Source organism: Myxine glutinosa, chromosome 1 (assembly GCF_964187855.1).
Source record: "Myxine glutinosa chromosome 1, kmMyxGlut1.1, whole genome shotgun sequence".
In the NCBI taxonomy this organism is placed as follows: domain Eukaryota; kingdom Metazoa; phylum Chordata; class Myxini; order Myxiniformes; family Myxinidae; genus Myxine; species Myxine glutinosa.
Window position 1 is genome coordinate 404,519,068 of NC_136261.1, and position 17,191 is coordinate 404,536,258.

The window sequence follows — 17,191 nt, forward strand, 5'->3', positions numbered from 1 at the left end:
TTGCGCTGCGGATGAAAGCCTTGTATGTGGTGAGGAGCTCAGGTGTGCCAAGGAAAGACTTCGCACGACGGAGGATGCCCAGTCGGTGACTGGCTTTGGAGGCCAGCTTGGAAATGTGGTTTTCCCAAGAAAGATCATGGCAGATAGTGAGACCCAAAAGCTTGAGCGACAGAACTTATTGGAGAGGATTGTTGAGAAAGTAGATGGGAGGGTTGTCCAGTCTGTCTTTTCGGAGAGACATAGTAAGAGTGTGAGATTTGTCAGGATTGAAAGACATGTTCCACTTGTTTGACCAGTCTGTGATTTTGTCCAGGTCTTCAGAGAGTGAGGAGGCTGCAGACTGCCGATCTGAGGGAAGAAGAATGGAGCGGCAGAGAGTGGAGTCATCAGCAAAGAGATAGAGAGGATTTTCCAGAGAGTCGGAGAGATCATTGATAAAGACCAGAAAAAGCACAGGGCCCAGAACACTGCCTTGGGGAACTCCAGCCTGAACAGGAAGGGCAGATGAGAGAAATCCATTCAGGGCCACACGTTGACTACGACCAGAGAGGAAGTCCGCAAGCCATGTGTGGAGATTTCCATGGATACCATAGGAGGAGAGTTTGGTGAGCAGAGCTGGGTGCCAGACCGTATCGAAGGCACGTGACCTGTCAAGGGAGACAGCTCTGATTTCCTGTTTGGCCTTGAGGACCTCCATCCATTGTTGAGACAGCAGAAGCAGCATGTCCAGAGTAGAATGACCTGGTCTGAATCCAAATTGATGATCGGAGATCAATCCATTGAGGAAGAGGAAGGATTTGATATCCGAAGCAATGATGGATTCCATGACTTTGCTGATAATTGGGAGCAGGCTGATTGGTCTGAAGTTGCAAGGATCTGTTTTAGCACATTTTTTGTGTAAAGCGGTAATGTTTGCTGATTTTGCAGATGCTGCCAGATGACCTTGAGCAAAAGAGAGGGTGATAAGAACAGAGAGAGGGTGAAAAGAACAGAGAGAGGGTGAGATAGAGCGGCAGAGCAGGATTTTAGGACCCGTGGGCTGATGCCGTCTGGTCCAGTTGCAGAATCAGAGTCGAGGTTTCACAAAAACTTCTCCGCCTTGTCAGGAGAGAAGGACACAGAGTCCAGGAGCAGTTGGGTTCGACTGGGTAAGGTGGGAACAGATAGAGATGGGTTTGGGACACAAGATTTTGAGGCAAACACAGAGTTGAGGCATTCGGCTTTGTCACTTGCGGTGTCAAGTGTGTAGCCATTTGAGGTAAGGGAGGGATGGAGGGGGAACAAACACCAGAAACGGATTTGACCAGACGCCACCAGGATTTGGAGGAAGGAGACAGGTTTGAGAGTTCATTCTTGAGTGTGGAGAGATAGTGCTTCCTGGCACTCCTGAGGGTAGACACACACTTGTTCCGAGCTTGGTGGAAGGAACTGAGATTGCCTTCAGTTGGATTAGCCTTCCAAGAGACAAAGGCAATTTGTTTCAGGGCAACTGCCTCACCACAAGATTCAGTGTACCATGGACGGGAGGAAGGGCATGACAACTGAAGACGAGATGGGATAAATCTGTGCATGAGAGAGCAATTTACTTTGGAAGAATTCCCAGGATGAGTTGATGTCAGAGGCGGTAGAGATGGAAGACCAGTCCAGATGATTTATGGCCGTGACCGTGAAGACCGTGCCAGTTGGCCTGAGTGAAATGCCAGACTTGTCGACGCTGAGGAGGCTCTCTGACAATGGCCAGAGAGATGTCCACTTTAACAAGCACATGATCAGAAGAACCGATTGGATCGGAAGAAGAGCAGCAGACATTTGCAGGGAAGTTTGTCATAACCAAGTCTAGAAGAGAAGATACTCCATTGACTGAGATCCGGGTCGGGAAATTGACAGATTGTGTCAATCCCAGTGAGTCACAGACGTCCTTTGCTGAGGTGCCATGACTGGTGAGAGAGGAACCCACACCCAGCCAGCTGGCATGATGACAGTTGAAGTCGCCACATATGAGGAAGAGAGAGTTTGGATGAGTTGATAGAAGTTGGTCCATGTTGTCCGACAGCGAAATGTAAATGGAGTCATCACTGTTTGGAGGACGGTACAGAACACATATGAACAAAAGGTGGGAGTGGAGAGGAAGCCGTAGCCAGAGGTACTCCTGGGGGTGAGGTGGAGAGAGGGCAGTGCAAGGAGAGTGAGGAAGAGAGTTTTTGATAAGGATAGCAACCCCACCACCAGGACGAGGCTCAGGTCTATCATACCGGAGGACGGAGTAACCAGGAAGAGATATTAAGGAATCAGAGACATCTTGAAGGAGGAAAGTTTCTGTTGAGCAGATCAAGTCTGGATTGTCAGAAGCAACCTGTATGGAGAGATCAGTCAGGTTTGAGCGAAGGTCCCGGATATTTGAGGTCCTTACCGTTAATGAAGAGAGAGGGGGAGCATCGGGTACAGGACAGGGAGGGGAGGGGTAGGGTAAGATGAAGGATGAGAGGGGGAGGTAGGGAGAGCAGTTGATAGTGTGTTTGATATTACAGAAGAGTTACAAGAAAGGGAAGGATGAGGAGGACAAAAGGTTTGACGGTGATGGGATGAGGCACAGTGAGGGGTTGTTTGAGGGGGGGCAGAGGCAGGTAGAAGGTTGGGGGAGGTGGTGGTATGAGATAGAAGGGAGACGAAGTGGCGAGGAGGTGGCTTTGAGGAGGAGGGGGGAGGAGGGAGAATTGGAGACGAATGGTATGGGGGGAGATTTGAAGGGAAGAGGTTGGGGGGGGAGGGTTAGGGGGGAGTTTAGGAGGGGAGGGGTAAGGGGGGAGTTTAGGAGTGTAGGCGCAAGGGGGGGGATTTGGAGGGGAGGGGCAAGAGGGGAGTTTAGAAAGTGGATGATTAATGAAAGACGAACATTTATAACAAATTGGGTTTATTGTGATTTTCAAGTTAGCGATCCGATTAAGAACGATGGAGGAGGGGTGGAATGAATGTGAATTTAGAACATGTAGTGAGGGAGAAGTATAAGAGATTGAATTTTTTTTTTTGAAGTGGAGTGAGTTGGAGAGGAAATTGAAAAAAGCCTTTTAAATTGGAAGAAAAACAGTGTGTTGTAATATACCACTGAATAAAACACTGCAGGGGAAAGTTTAAATATATTTAAATAATATTTAAACAGAACCGTGAAGAACAAACTTATATTCACAAAATACCAACGGGGAGAGGGCCAAGAGGGACAACCACGAGTCACGTGAACAGGGCGAAAGATGGATTGAAATATAATGCTTTTGTTTTGCATGCTCACTCACTATATGTCTTCATCAATTACAACATGCTGTGCGCCTCTTTTGTGAGAGACTTGTGCTAACAAATGATGCGTCTCAGCTCTGATGGCCATTGGACAATACAGCCACAGCATAAAGACGGTGGACGTGGGCTGGTGCCAGGAGATCACGGATGACGGAGCCACGGAGATTTCTCGGGCCTGCCATTCACTCACGTACTTGGGGCTCATGCGCTGTGATAAAGTGAGCACACACTAAGAACACCAGGATTGTGCAGTACCACTCTTCACCAGCGGTAATAGTAGTGGTAATCCTGCAGTTGGGTTAATTCCCCCACTTCGATGATGTACAGTAACTGTGGTTATTGGGTTGTCGAGTTTGACAATATCGGCCTCCTCCGAAGGAACGAAATGTTGATCTGTGCTCATGCTTTGTTGAAAGGTTCAAGTGGAAGGGAAATTGGTATTTTGACACTCATAAAAGTGAATTACATGCCTCTCATGTGATCGCATGTTCAAAAGACTGGCTGGAGGCAGGTTAGCTGTGCTTTGTCACATGTTAATTGCGAAGTTGCATTGGATCTTAATCTTGATAAATGCAGTTTATTTGTACCCATATCCAAGAGAAGGTGAATGTGTTGTGATTGAAGATAGTTGATTGAGAAGTAGGAGAAGTAGGAGTTCTAAAGGGTCTTAACGGGTCTTAGAGTTTGAAAGATTCGTGGTCTTTGGGTTCTGAAATGGTCTTTGGGTTATCGAGGGTCTTAGTTGTCTTAAAGGGTCTGAAGGTATTTGTGGGTCTTCTTCGTCCTTCGGGTTTCGTGGTCTTAATGGGTCTCAGGGTTATAAAACCTTGAGAGGGTCTTGGGGCTCGTTGAGGGTCCAATCTATTTCTAATGGAGCAAGTGTTTGTATGTATGTATTGTCGTGCGATTGCCCCTCGGTTAAGATGGGGGAAATCGTGGATGGCCAAAGCGAGCTTTAACTCCGAGGCGACGATAAATGGCAGATTTCCTATACATGTGCGCGGGGTAAAGAGGGAAAGAGGAAGAAGCGGCGAGATTTACCTCACGGTCAGCAGGTGCCAGCGTCTACAACCTGCGAAAATTAACTCACACGAACACGGAATTTAGAATAGAAAAGAAAATAATGAAATGGTTTATTTATAATAACTATCGGGAAAAGGAACGCGACGATAAAAACTATAACCTAGGTTGGGACGTCCCCACTCACAGACTTCACATACAGCACAGGGGAATGAATAATAAAATAACCCTTTCGTTGTGTTTGTGAATGTAAGCTTATCTCAGTCTGGCAGTCAGGGATCATCTGGCTCGATTGCGTCGTCCGACGCAGCTCCGGTCAGCAGGAAGCAGGCCTCGTTCGCCCCCGTTCACACTTCACCAGGCCCACGGACGCCACTGCATGCCAAGCCTCGTGTCCCCATGCGTTCCTTCGCGAGGTCCGTGCGTGAATGCCGGGTAAGAGAATCGTCGGCGCACCAACGTCCAACGAGCGAGAATCCAACCGGGACGAGGTCCAACACAAGAGAAGGCCCAGCGCAAAAGGACAGTCCACAAGCAAGAGGGCAAAGGGAAGAGGTCCAAACGGAGAGAAAGGAAAAGAGGTCCGGGCAGGATGGAACCCAACACGAGAAGACAAGATGTCAGCTCGATCGTCGGTTTTTCAATCGCCTCGTGACCTAAGCCCTCCTCTCCTCCAACCAGCGCGGCGCCCCTCGACCTCTAGAATCTTACGATCGCGTTGGTGTCCTCTCATTGGCCGAGCGCTTTTTTCCCTTCGTATCATGCCATCGGTCGGTGCCCAATCAGTATGTCGCTCCTTCCACCAATCAAGGGGAAGCTTTCTGCCCTTCCCCTGACCAATCACACGTCCTCCCATACTCGCCAATCGGTGCCCTGTTTCTTGCTCGCCCCTCCCCCCAGCCAATCAAGAGTCCTTCTGGGCGTGGCTCGCCGCCTGCCTGGTCGATGTCTGATCGCCATGGTGTACCACTGTGCGGCAGCTTCCTGGTTGTTTTTTCGGTCAGTCATTGTGGCGGCGGGGGAATTCATTAATGTGGTGCACGAATGGATCTATCTAATGTATAAGAGTGCGTTGCCATATGGGACACCCATCCAGGTAGATCTGCATAGGTAGGTGCTTCGTCTGTTGTAATGGGGAAACCTCACCTGTAATTTCTGTTAGCCCGGTTTGCCGGATTAAGTGTATACCTGTGATCATACGAGGATGATCGGGTGATAGGTAGAATAGGGATTAGGCTAACTCCCCGGTATGTGAAACCTGTAATTATCCCGGTGTTCTGTATGGCAACGCACTCTTATACATTACGGATTACATTACACGGATCCTTGAAGATCCAAATTCCGAAAATATGAAAAGACCCCAAAGACCTTTTAAAGACCCAAAAAGTTAAAAAGTCCCTGGTGACCCAATGGACTCCAAAGATCCAAAATACCCTGAAGACCTAAAATACCCCAAATACCCTTATAGACCCTGAAGACAAAAAACACCCACAAGACCAAAAACACCCTGAAGACCAAAAAGACTGAAAAGACACCAAAGACCCAAACGACCCGTAAAGGGGAACCAAAACACATTTTTTCTTCTTCTGAAAACCATTGACAATCATTAATCACAGTCTAATTTGAAGGGGATTTTATTTTATTTTATTTGTGAATCATGAAGTGCCGAAAAATGTTCTGGAGTGTCCATTTTCGAGTTTGCCAGTGACATCACATTATGAATTCGATCCTGTCGATGATCCTGCCGAAGACAGTACATCGAGACAGTGCATTCCGAGGGGATGTTGGAGGGGGGCGGGGTGTGTGGGTTGGTCGTGAGTGTTGTTAGCTATGGTGATGCTTGTTGGGGGATGGTGTGGGGGTGGTTGCGAGTATTGTTGGCTAGGGTAACGGTTGTAGGGGGATTGTGTGGGCATGTTGGAGGGGCGGGGGAGGAGTGGAAGAGGATGGTCTAGGTTGGTCGTGGGTACTGTTAGCTAGGGTGATGGTTGATGGTTTGTTTGTTTGTTTTTGGAAAATTGGGATGCCTCAAAGACCAAGACCACCTAAGTTGAACAGAGAGATGGTGTGGGGGTGGTCGTGAGTATTGTTAGCTGGGGGTGATGGTTGATAGGGGATTGTGAGAGGATGGTGGAGGGGAAGAAAGAGAGTGTTGTGGGGTTGTCGCGGGTATTGTTAGCTAAGGTGACGTTTGATGGGGGACTTTGAGGAGATGGTGGAGGGGAGGAAAGAGGGTGGTGTGAGGTTGTCGTGGGTATTGTTAGCCAGGGTGCCGGTTGAAGGGCGATTTTGAGGAGATGGTGGGGGAGGGGGGGTACGGGGAGAAGAGGTGAGTGTGGGTTGGTCGTGGGTATTGTTAGCTAGGGTGACGGTTGATGTTTTTTTTTGGAAAATTGAGGTGTCTCATAAACCAAGGCCACCTAAGTTGAACAGAGAGCCAGCAATATTGCCAAAGGAAATCAAGAAATCCAAGTCAAAGCAGTTGCATCAGCAGAAAATATCCTCAATGAGAGATGGCAGAAAATGTGTTGTACGCTTGCAACAAGATCGCCCATAGGGTCGCCCGTAGGGCAGGTAATCTGCTAGTGTAATTAATACACAAACTCACGTTTTGAGAGGACAAACAAACAAACAAGAAAGACGTCGTGCAGAGCACAATACTTGCAAACTCCACTCCCCAACCTCCACCACACCTCCCCTTCCACCCCTCCCAAAAATGTTGAAATAGATACATGAAATTGTCCATTTCATCAAGATTCACTCAAAGCTCAGGTCAATAGGATGAAATTTGATGATTTTAGAAGCTTGATCTTGAGTTGACCTTTGACGTTTTAACCTCAAAATAGTTGGTTTCCCAATTCAGTGACCTAATATACAAATCCTGTTAAACTTTCAATTCAATCAGGTGAAAAATGACAATTTTAGAAATTTGACCTCAAGTTGACCTTTGGCCTCAAAATCAATAGACTTCTTGCTGATGACGGTTTGGAATTGTGACCTGTAGGCGATTGACAGACAGAACAACAAAGTTGTCCGACCAATATATATCGTGGCCAAAAATATTGGCCCCCTTGCACTTTTTTCAAAGAATACAATTTTCTCTAAAAATAAGTTGAAATTGACAAAAGTATTTGGTCTCCACAATTCTTTATTTCACTGCTATTATGACAGAACCTTTGTTTTTGATTCGGAACTTAATATATCCTTTTAAATCAGAAAATAAAAAGAAATGGCATTGACAAAATTATTGACACCCAAGACTTAATATTTGGTCGCACGGCCTTTGGACAAAATAACTGCAGTGAAGTGCTTCCTGTGGCCATGAATGAGCTTCCTACACCTCTGTACTGGAAGTTTGGGCCACTCTTCTTGTACAAACTGCTCCAGTTCTCCCAGATTTGAAGGATACCTTCTTCCAACTGCTGTTTTCAGATCTCCCCACCAGTGTTCAATGGGATTTAGATCTGGACTCATTGCTGGTACTTCAGAACAGTCCAGAGTTTTGTCTTGAACCATTCCTGGGTGCTTTTTGAAGTGTGTTTGGGGGTCATTGTCCTGCTGAAAGACCCATGACCTTCGACAGAGACCCAGCTTTCTGACACTGGGTTGAATATTGAGCTCCAACATGCCTTGGTAAGCTCCTGATTTAATGATTCCATGCATACATTCAAGGTACGCAGTGCCAGAGGCAGCACAGCAACCCCAAAACATCACTGAACCTCCTCCATGTTTGACTGTAGGGAAGGTGTTCTTTTCTTTGAAGGCTTCATTTTGTTTTCTGTAAACTTCGAGATGATGTGCTTTAACAAAAAGGTCTAATTTGGTCTCATCTGTCCACATGACATTCTCCCAGAAGGATTTTGGCTTGTTCAGCTGTGTTTTGGCAAACTCCAGTCAGGCTTTCTTATGTCTCTCTCTCTCAGCAGTGGGGTCCTCCTGGGTCTCCTACCATAGATCCCCCTTTAACCCTATCGGACCCGCTGTCGACTTCAGTCGCCATGGCCATACTCAACCTTCTGACATGAATTTCACCATTCATATAACTGCATGACACAGCTGGAAGTGGCTGGTCCTCACGAGCAGCGCTCGCTTTAGTGGAACGGGTCCGATTGGGTTAATTGAGTTGGTGACAGATGGTGCTAGTTGAAACTGTCGTACGTTGTGTCTGAAGGTCAGCTTGAATCTGTTTGGCAGTTGATTGAGGTGCTTTTTCCACTATTTGAACAATCCTTCGCTGCAATCTTCGATCACGATTTCTCTTGCGGCCACGTCCAGGGAGGTTGGCTGCAGTGTCATGGGCCTTAAACTTCCTGATAACATTGCGTACGGTGGACACAGGAACATCGATGTCTCTGGAGATGGACTTGTAGCCTTGAGATTGTCCATGCTTGGCTACAATCTTGTGTCTGACCAACTTAGACAATTCTCTGGTTTTCTTTCTTTTCCCCATGCTCATTGCGGTGCACACAGTGACACAAAACAGCAGAATGACTCCTTTTCTCTACTCAAACTGGTTGAATGAGTGATTTTCAGCTCACCTGGAACGAAGTTCAGGGGAGCTCATGCGATGGCGCATCGTCAGTCCGTCCGTCCGTCCGTAAACACTTGCAACTTCTTCTCCGAAACCGCTGAAGGGATTTTGACCAAACTTGGCACAAATGATATTTGTTGTGTTGTAACTAAAGTTTGTTCACGGCATAAAAAAATCGGGGTCTAAAGGGATTAACCGTGGCCAAAGTGGATCCAGGTTTGACCCTCAAAAATAGGAATTTCCTTTTTCCTCCGAAACTACACACACTATTTTGATGAAACTTCACCACAACCTTCATCACACGTGATGTACCTAAGTTTGTTCACGGCATTAAAAAAATTGGTCTGAGGAGGTATACGGGTTTGGGGGTTGGTGGAGGGGGTTGCCCCCCCCCCCCTAAAATAGGTATTTTTTTGTTTGTTTGTTTAAAGTCTTATTATTATGTTAGTATGATTCTACCTGCTGCCCTGTCTTCTGGCAACCATTGAAATTGGTTTGAAATACATTCAGTCGGTGCAGTATACTGTTTATTCTACCAGGTGAGCACCAGGGGTATTGCCCCTATGTTTATATTGCAGGCACATGCAACTCACCACAGGTGAGTTCAATTCCAAAGTAAAGGAGAATCACCTGTTTGAAATCTAATTGTTTCTAACAACTTCTAAAAGGTGCCAATAATATTGTCCGGGCCATTTTAGGATTTCTGTGTGGAATGAGCTTAGATTTAGTAATTATTTCAGCTTTTTTTGTTTTGTTCCACTACAAACCAAATAAACACATTTGTGAATATCAAAAGATTTTTTTAATTTCAACAATTTTCTGAAAGAAATGGTGAATTATTTGAAACAGGTGCAAGGGTGCCAATATTTTTGGCCACGACAGCACATATAGTCAGGGGGCCAGGAGCTGAACCTGGAAAGTGGTTCTAAAGTTTTTTTCTCAGTGTTTTCATGTTATATAGGTATTGTACTCTATGAAACTGCATGATGGTATTCTCCCATCATTGAGCATTTTCATATAACAGGCTTTATACAATTGCGGTTATCGGGACGCAAAACACTGGCTTTAGAGGGGTGGGGAAAATAGAAATACCCTTATATCTTTGCAAGCATTCAAGCTAGGGTCTTGATTTTTTGCATATGGGTGTATCTTGACCATACCTATTCGTGGGTCAAAGGCCAAAGTCATAGGTCATGGTCAAAGGTCAAATATCTGGGTCAAACTTGTACAACGCAGCATTGTTTATACACTGTGATATATTTCTCATTATACTGAACCTGTATCCATTGTTATAACGTCTAATGTCTTGTTATAAGGTCTCATGAGCTCAATACTGAATGAAGAAATGCTAGACTACATAATATTTATTGAGTTCTTTATGATTTTATGTTCAAAGATTACATCAAATCTGGTTACGTAAATGATCTGTATATGGTGTACCTATTCATAGGTTACTAAATCACCAAAATTGTACATATTCTGTATTTGGTTTTAAAATAATTCTTATATCATAAACATCATCAATCATCAGTGTTATTGTAATCATCACCATCTTCCCCTTCATCGCTTGTTTCATCATCACTATCAGGTGATATAGTATTCACTCTGTTGTGACATACTGATGCTGCGTCCTGTTGCTGACAGGCACAGAAGACTGAGCAAGTCATTCCTGCTTTGTTTTTTTTTTTCTGTTTTTTTTGTTTACTGAATCGAGGCTCGTGAAAGAGCTAACATTTATTTCACAAACAAATCAAGCAGACAAACAAAATATATAAAAAGAGGGAGCGGAAGACAAGATGGGGGAGAGAAGGGGAAGCACACAAATACAACATTTGAGAGCAGGGAGATGTGTGGGAGGGAGAGGGCTTGGGGGGAGGAGGCATGAGAAGGGTGGGGGGTGGGAGAAGTATAAAACACAAGGACACCAAGGACTTCCAGGACAGAAGTTGGTATTTCAAAAAAGTGGATTTGGGGTGAAATTAGCGGGGGTCGAAAAGATCAAGGTTTTGGATGGGGGAAGATAAGAGATGGTGGTGAACAGCTGTTTTAAAGACCTGGAGGGTGGAGTGGGATTGAAGAGAGTGAGGGAGTTTGTTCCAGAGGTGGGAGAAAAGAGGAATGAAGGAGTGAAGGTCAGCAGAGAGTCTTGATTTTGGCAGCTTAACCATAAGAGGGTTGCAGGCAGATCTTGTGCGACCTGTAGGAATATTTGGGGGACAGAGCCCAGAGAGAGCTGGGGGGGGGGGGGGGCAAGGCCAGAGAGGAGTTGGTAGAAGACGGAAAGACCATCAACCTGCCTGCGGTGAGTGAGTGAGTGAAAGGCCCTTGGAGTTAGCTTCATCGCGGGAGATTCCAATGATTCTGAACGCTTTGGTTTCAACAGCGTGAAGACGAGCTAGGTGTGAGGCAGGAGCACCAGCCCAGAGGGGAGAGCAGTATTCCATTAGCTGTATTCCATCTCATTGTTGCACCCACATCGAATACTTTCACATGGTGTGTCACTGGAGCAGCCACAACTGATGATCTTTTGGATGTACTCGGGGACCAGTTCACTTCCTGCAGGAACTGTAGTTGGGCAGAGCATATCCCCATCTTTGCTCCATCCATACTCTAACGGGTCTAACTTCTGAGGCTCAGACCTCAAGGCATTCTTCCACAAGAAAGTTTGTAGGTGTGTTCTTTTCAGATTTTCCTGGAAAGCAGCATCAGTTGGTGGGAGTAAACAGAGTTTTGGCATTGTGCTGCTCCCCTTGCCTATTCTGGTCTTCCATACCTTTGCTCTGGCCTCACAGAGAGTATGGCAGTTTTTCTGACCGTAAGTAGCAACAGCGAATTGAGTTGCCTGCTTCACTACTTCAGGCCCGGGGGGGGGGGCGGGGGGGGGGCCTCAATTTCTCCAAGAAGACTCAGTAAGTGTTGTTTTATAGTGTTCAACATCTTCTTCTTCCCGATGCCAAAGCATCCTGCTACAGTATCACATCCAGACAAGGAGTGTCCTGCAAGCAGGTTTGGAATGAGGTCTGCATATTGGGCAGCGGTTGCGTCTATGACACTTCTTCCATGTATAGGAGATTGCATTATAATTGGGATGTCAAGATTCTGCTCCAGATAGTGGTGCAACAGAAGGGCCCACACATCTGTATCATCAGCCACCACAGCTACACCGGATGCCCCCTCTGAAGCTGCCATAAATGCCTGCTGCACTATAATATTGTCAGCTTCCTCATGACTGGTATACAGATCTCGTCTTTCTATGACAATGCCCTCGCTAATCTCGATAGTTTCCTTTTGTCCTGTTATCAAAAGTGTGTGCTCCTGTGTATGGTTCTGAACAAAGTCTTCATCTCTTTGCAAGTCCTTGCATATCAGTTTGATGAGCTGCTTCTTATTGCCTGTAACAGTCAATACTGCTTTCTGTGCGGGGATTGGTGTTGAGGGTGTCAACTGATACACCCTGCCAGTACCCCTGGCTAATCGTGTTGAATCTTTGGTGCTGAATTCATTGTATCTATCAAAGACTAGATAGACATCACATTTGGAGAGCTTCTCTGCTATTTTGTGCTTGAAGGCATCAATGTCAGTCTGCACATTTCCAACAGTAGGCCAACCAGGTATCCAGAGAAGGGCACACCCATCAACGACAGTGACTTCTATTTCTTCATGGGCTACTCTTGATGACACCTCAATTTTCATATCTGTTTTCAAGATGAATTTAGATGTGGATATCTGCATGTCACCAGAGTGTACAAAAAGAGCCGTTGGCAGTGGAGCCAATTCATGGGACATCAGATGGTCAATGTCTATATCCCTATTACTGGCCTGCAGACATATGACACGACTGTAGATTAGGTTTGTATCAAAAACCTTCTGTGTGCCGATATTTACAGACTTCTTCGTGTCTGCCATTGAAGTTATCCTTCTTTCAATCTTGTGATGAAAGCCTCGATGTAAAGCCTCTGTAAATTCCACAGATTGTTTGCTCCCGATTTCAATTGATTTGTGAACATTAACTGTTGAAGATGATTGTACCCTTCCAGTAACTATGTTCACAATTGATCCCTCTGGGTGCTGCTAGTGGTCAAGTGGTGGTATGCACTGGGCCATCTTCACTCTTATGTCCTGTCGATCCTTTGCATCAGATTTTATCCTAGATTTGCTTTCTTCTTTGTGCACGCTTGCCTGCCTAGCTACACTCTCATCACCTCGCATTTCAGCTACATCGGTAGCTATCTGACCGCAGACATGTAGGCTCAATGCCCAAGATTTCAAAGCTTTGGGGTTAAGTGTGATGCCTATTATGCCGTGCTTGCCTTTGCCATATCTCATGAACGTGGTCTCGATGAGCATATCAGACCAGATTCCATTCCATATGCCATCAATGTGCCCCACAACGTGGTCCCCTTTGGTGAAATGCTGTAGAACATGTTGTGAGAGAGTTGTGGGAGTTGGGTTACACCATATACAGATCATTTACGCAACCAGATTTGATGTAATCTTTGAACATAAAATCATAAAGAACTCAATAAATATGATGTAGTCTAGCATTTCTTCATTCAGTATTGAGCTCATGAGACCTTATAACAAGACATTAGACGTTATAACAATGGATACAGGTTCAGTATAATGAGAAATATATCACAGTGTATAAACAATGCTGAGTTGTACACGTTTGACCCAGATATTTGACCTTTGACCATGACCTATGACTTTGACCTTTGACCCACGAATAGGTATGGTCAAGATACACCCATATGCAAAAAATCAAGACCCTAGCTTGAATGCTTGCAAAGATATAAGGGTATTTCTATTTTCCCCACCCCTCTAAAGACAGTGTTTTGCTTCCCGATAACCGCAATTGTATAAAGCCTGTTCTATGAAAATGCTCAATGATGGGAGAATGCCATCATGCAGTTTCATAGAGTACAATACCTATATAACATGAAAACACTGAGAAAAAAACTTTAGAACCACTTTCCAGGTCAGGCCAAAATATGCATTTGACCCCCTGACTAATATATTTGTCATTCCCTTTGTAGAGATGTTCTGGTGTAGGTCTTTGTGAATGCAGTACAACAACATTTGATCTTCATCTACAATGCATGTGCTATTTATTCGTGTAATATTTTAAATGAAAAGTCACGTCAGATGCAAGTGGATTATACCTTGCACCTGCACATGTTTTAGCATTTTGTGTTTTCATGAAAACATTTGTCTCATGTGTTGCATGCTGGTTGCTGAGAGCACCGAATTTCATTTCTGACTTAGTAATTCATTCGATTTGCTCAGGTGCTGGATGCGACTGTGGAGAAGTTAGCGGCACGCTATCCCACTGTGACTTACAGCACGATGCTGCAAGACTGCAAACGGACTCTTGAGTGGGCCCACCGGCTCGGATGGAGGCCTGCCGTCGTGCTTCCTGGTGCTTTTTCAGGGCCTCGAAATGGATCGATACAGCCTTTGGAAGTGGGTCGTGCTTTTGATTCTGCTTCGGTTCCCCTCGATGACAGGCTGTCTTTGCCTGATAATAGGCAAGCTGGTGGTGATGCAACACACCATGACGTGGCTGACCCATTACCTTTCGGTGATGGGGCAAATGCACCGTCTGCACTTCCGACCAATCACAATGATATTCCATCTCCCTGAGTTACCCACCTTGGGTGGCTCGACCACCAGAACATTTGATTTGCTCACCAATCGGCGTGATGTTTGTCTGAACCTCCTGGACCAACAGTGGCCGCAAACAATAATTTCAAAAATCGAGTGGTCACGTATATCTGGATTTATCCATTTAACAAGAATCTAAACTACTGGAATGGTTTTTGATGGCAAAGAAGTTTTTTTTTTTTTTTCCTTTTTTAGGGGGAGGGAGGAAGGGGAGATTTGACCGATACGGAGTGAATCGAATCGATTGCGCTGCGACCAAATGCTCAAGGCATTGGCAGTGATGCACGAGTCTTTTCTCTACAATTGGCAAATGTTCATACAACGCGGATCTGTTACGAGACTTTTCCTGGTCAAATGGCACTTTGCTTCACTTTGTAAATCCAATCCTCCAGGTCCGGCCTGCTGCAGTCGGCAGACAGAAATCAAAATGACCACCTGATGATCGACCGATTGGCTTTAGTACTGCTGGAACTTTGCACGATGCTGTATCCTTTTGTTTTGTGTGTACGTTCCCTCCTCCGATGGAGTTGTGAACACCTGTTTGGCTCATTTATTGGGTTAGCTTTCCACTCTTCCCATTTCAAAGGCTTATTTTGAACGTTACGGACTATTTTGAACATTTGCTCTTAATTGTGGGAGATCATTTGGAAATGTTCTTTCTTGACTTTTATTGCTAGCGAAGTGTTCACATTTTGGAAAGTGGTGCCAAAGCTCTGGTGTACTTGGCCTGTTCGCTCTGTTTGAAGTTAGTTGAGGCAGCTGTTGGGATGATCTGGTCGTTTGAAGAGTGTTGAGCAATAAATTGATGCCATTGAGTATTTGAATTTGCTCTGCATATTAACTTTTACATCCACACAGAGTTGAGATCGCTCTTTCTCGTCGCATGTCCTGTTTGTCCGTTTCATTTCAATTGGGACAGAGGTTGTGTTTCTGCACCAATGTGTGCTTGCCGGGCTATTTGTTTTTGTTGTTGAGGTGCATCACCGTGTTTGAGGTATCACTTCTCCAAAAAGGGTAGTGCAAATGCTTTCATTTGATACCATTCTGCACTGGCTTCAGTGCCTCCTTCACAGTGATTTGAACGATTTCTTTCTCAGACCCAATTGCCATGCGATGAACAGGCCTTACCCTATTGCACTCTAAGCAGATGATTTATGAAGTGAACGAAAAGCACATTCTCTATAAACGGCATACCTCATGTGATCTTTGTTTAACATTGATAAAACTTCAGACAGTTGTTCTAATAACGCTGTGCAATGCACAACGAACGGACAAATGAGACCATCGCTGTAATGTTTAAGACAATTGGTCCTCAAGCAGGTGGCGGAAGCGGTGGGTGGTTGGGCGGAAGCGGTGGGTGGTTGGGCGGAAGCCGTGGGTGGTTGGGTGGAAGCGGGGTGGGGGGTTGGTTGGAATCGGGGTGGGTGGTTGGGTGGAAGCGGGGTGGGTGGTTGGGTGGAAGCGGGGTGGGTGGTTGGGTGGAAGCGGTGGGTGGTTGGGTGGAAGTGGTGTGTGGTTGGGCGGAAGCGGTGTGTGGTTGGGCGGCATCGGTGGGTGGTTGGGTGGAAACAGGGTGGGTGGTTGGGCGGAGGGGGTGGGTGGTTGGGGGGAGGCGGTGGGTGGTTGGGCGGAAGCTGTGGGTGGTTGGGATGGTTGGGGCGGAAGCGGTGGGTGGTTGGGGCAGAAGCGGTGGGTGGCTGGGGCAGAAGCGGTGGGTGGCTGGGCAGAAGCGGGGTGGGTTGAAGCGGTGGGTGGTTGGGCGGAAGCGGTGGGTGGTTGGGTGGAAACAGGGTGGGTGGTTGGGCGGAGGCGGTGGGTGGTTGGCGTGAGGCGGTGGGTGGTTGGGCGGAAGCTGTGGGTGGTTGGGACGGAAGCGGTGGGTGGTTGGGGCGGAAGCGGTGGGTGGTTGGGCGGAAGCTGTGGGTGGTTGGGGCGGAAGCGGTGGGTGGCTGGGCGGAAGCCGTGCGTAGTTGGGCGGAAGCCGTGGGTGGTTGGGTGGAAGCGGGGTGGGTGGTTGGGTGGAAGCAGTGGGTGGTTGGGGAGAAGCGGCGGGTGATTGGGCGGAAGTGGTGGGACAGGTGGGTGGTTGGTGATTTTCCACATCACAACTTTTTGCATATTATGAATGTTAAACATTAGATGCAAGAACCCATTTTAGTTTGTGGTGTTTGCTGTACTTTTACTTTGGCTGTTTAAAAAACGAATGGTGAAAATCATTTTTTTACATATATACTGAAAACCACATTGTGTGGATGACGAAGCTCCAGTGAAGGTTTTGTTTAATTAATCATGTCGACTTGTAAACGTGTTGCAATGATGACGGCTGACTGTGGAGATATTTATTTTTATTTCATTGTGCTAAGGCAGTCTAGTAATAAAGGACTGAGATTGGCATGCTTTTTTTTTTTAAATCTGCAAACAGATTATTTTTGTTTAATAAAGATTGACCATGCCATGTCCAGAGAAGGCAGTGGGTTCAGGTATAAGCCGAGCATTTTTCATTTCAAGCTCCAAAATTATTTCAGATTAAGTGGGTGAGGACTGCTTCGGTGCTGAGGTGTGTGCGCCTGTGTTCGTTGCCCTTTGTATGCAAAGATGGCTGATCACATGGCACATGTGAACCACCTGGTGAATTTGTTCGTTGTACAGATATTGCTGCACAGACAGGGACCACAAGTTGCAAAGCGA

At 46.1% G+C, this 17,191-nt stretch overlaps 1 protein-coding gene across 1 annotated transcript; it reads left to right on the forward strand.

Moving 5' to 3' along the window:
• The first annotated feature begins 2,856 nt into the window (after positions 1 to 2,856).
• Positions 2,857 to 15,327, forward strand: LOC144889596 (F-box/LRR-repeat protein 17-like). The gene is made up of 2 exons (XM_078770433.1): positions 2,857 to 3,506; positions 14,126 to 15,327. Exons 1-2 carry the CDS (start codon positions 3,369 to 3,371, stop codon positions 14,480 to 14,482), a joined length of 495 nt encoding a protein of 164 aa, XP_078626559.1. The 5' UTR covers positions 2,857 to 3,368; the 3' UTR covers positions 14,483 to 15,327.
• Positions 15,328 to 17,191: the final 1,864 nt, after the last annotated feature.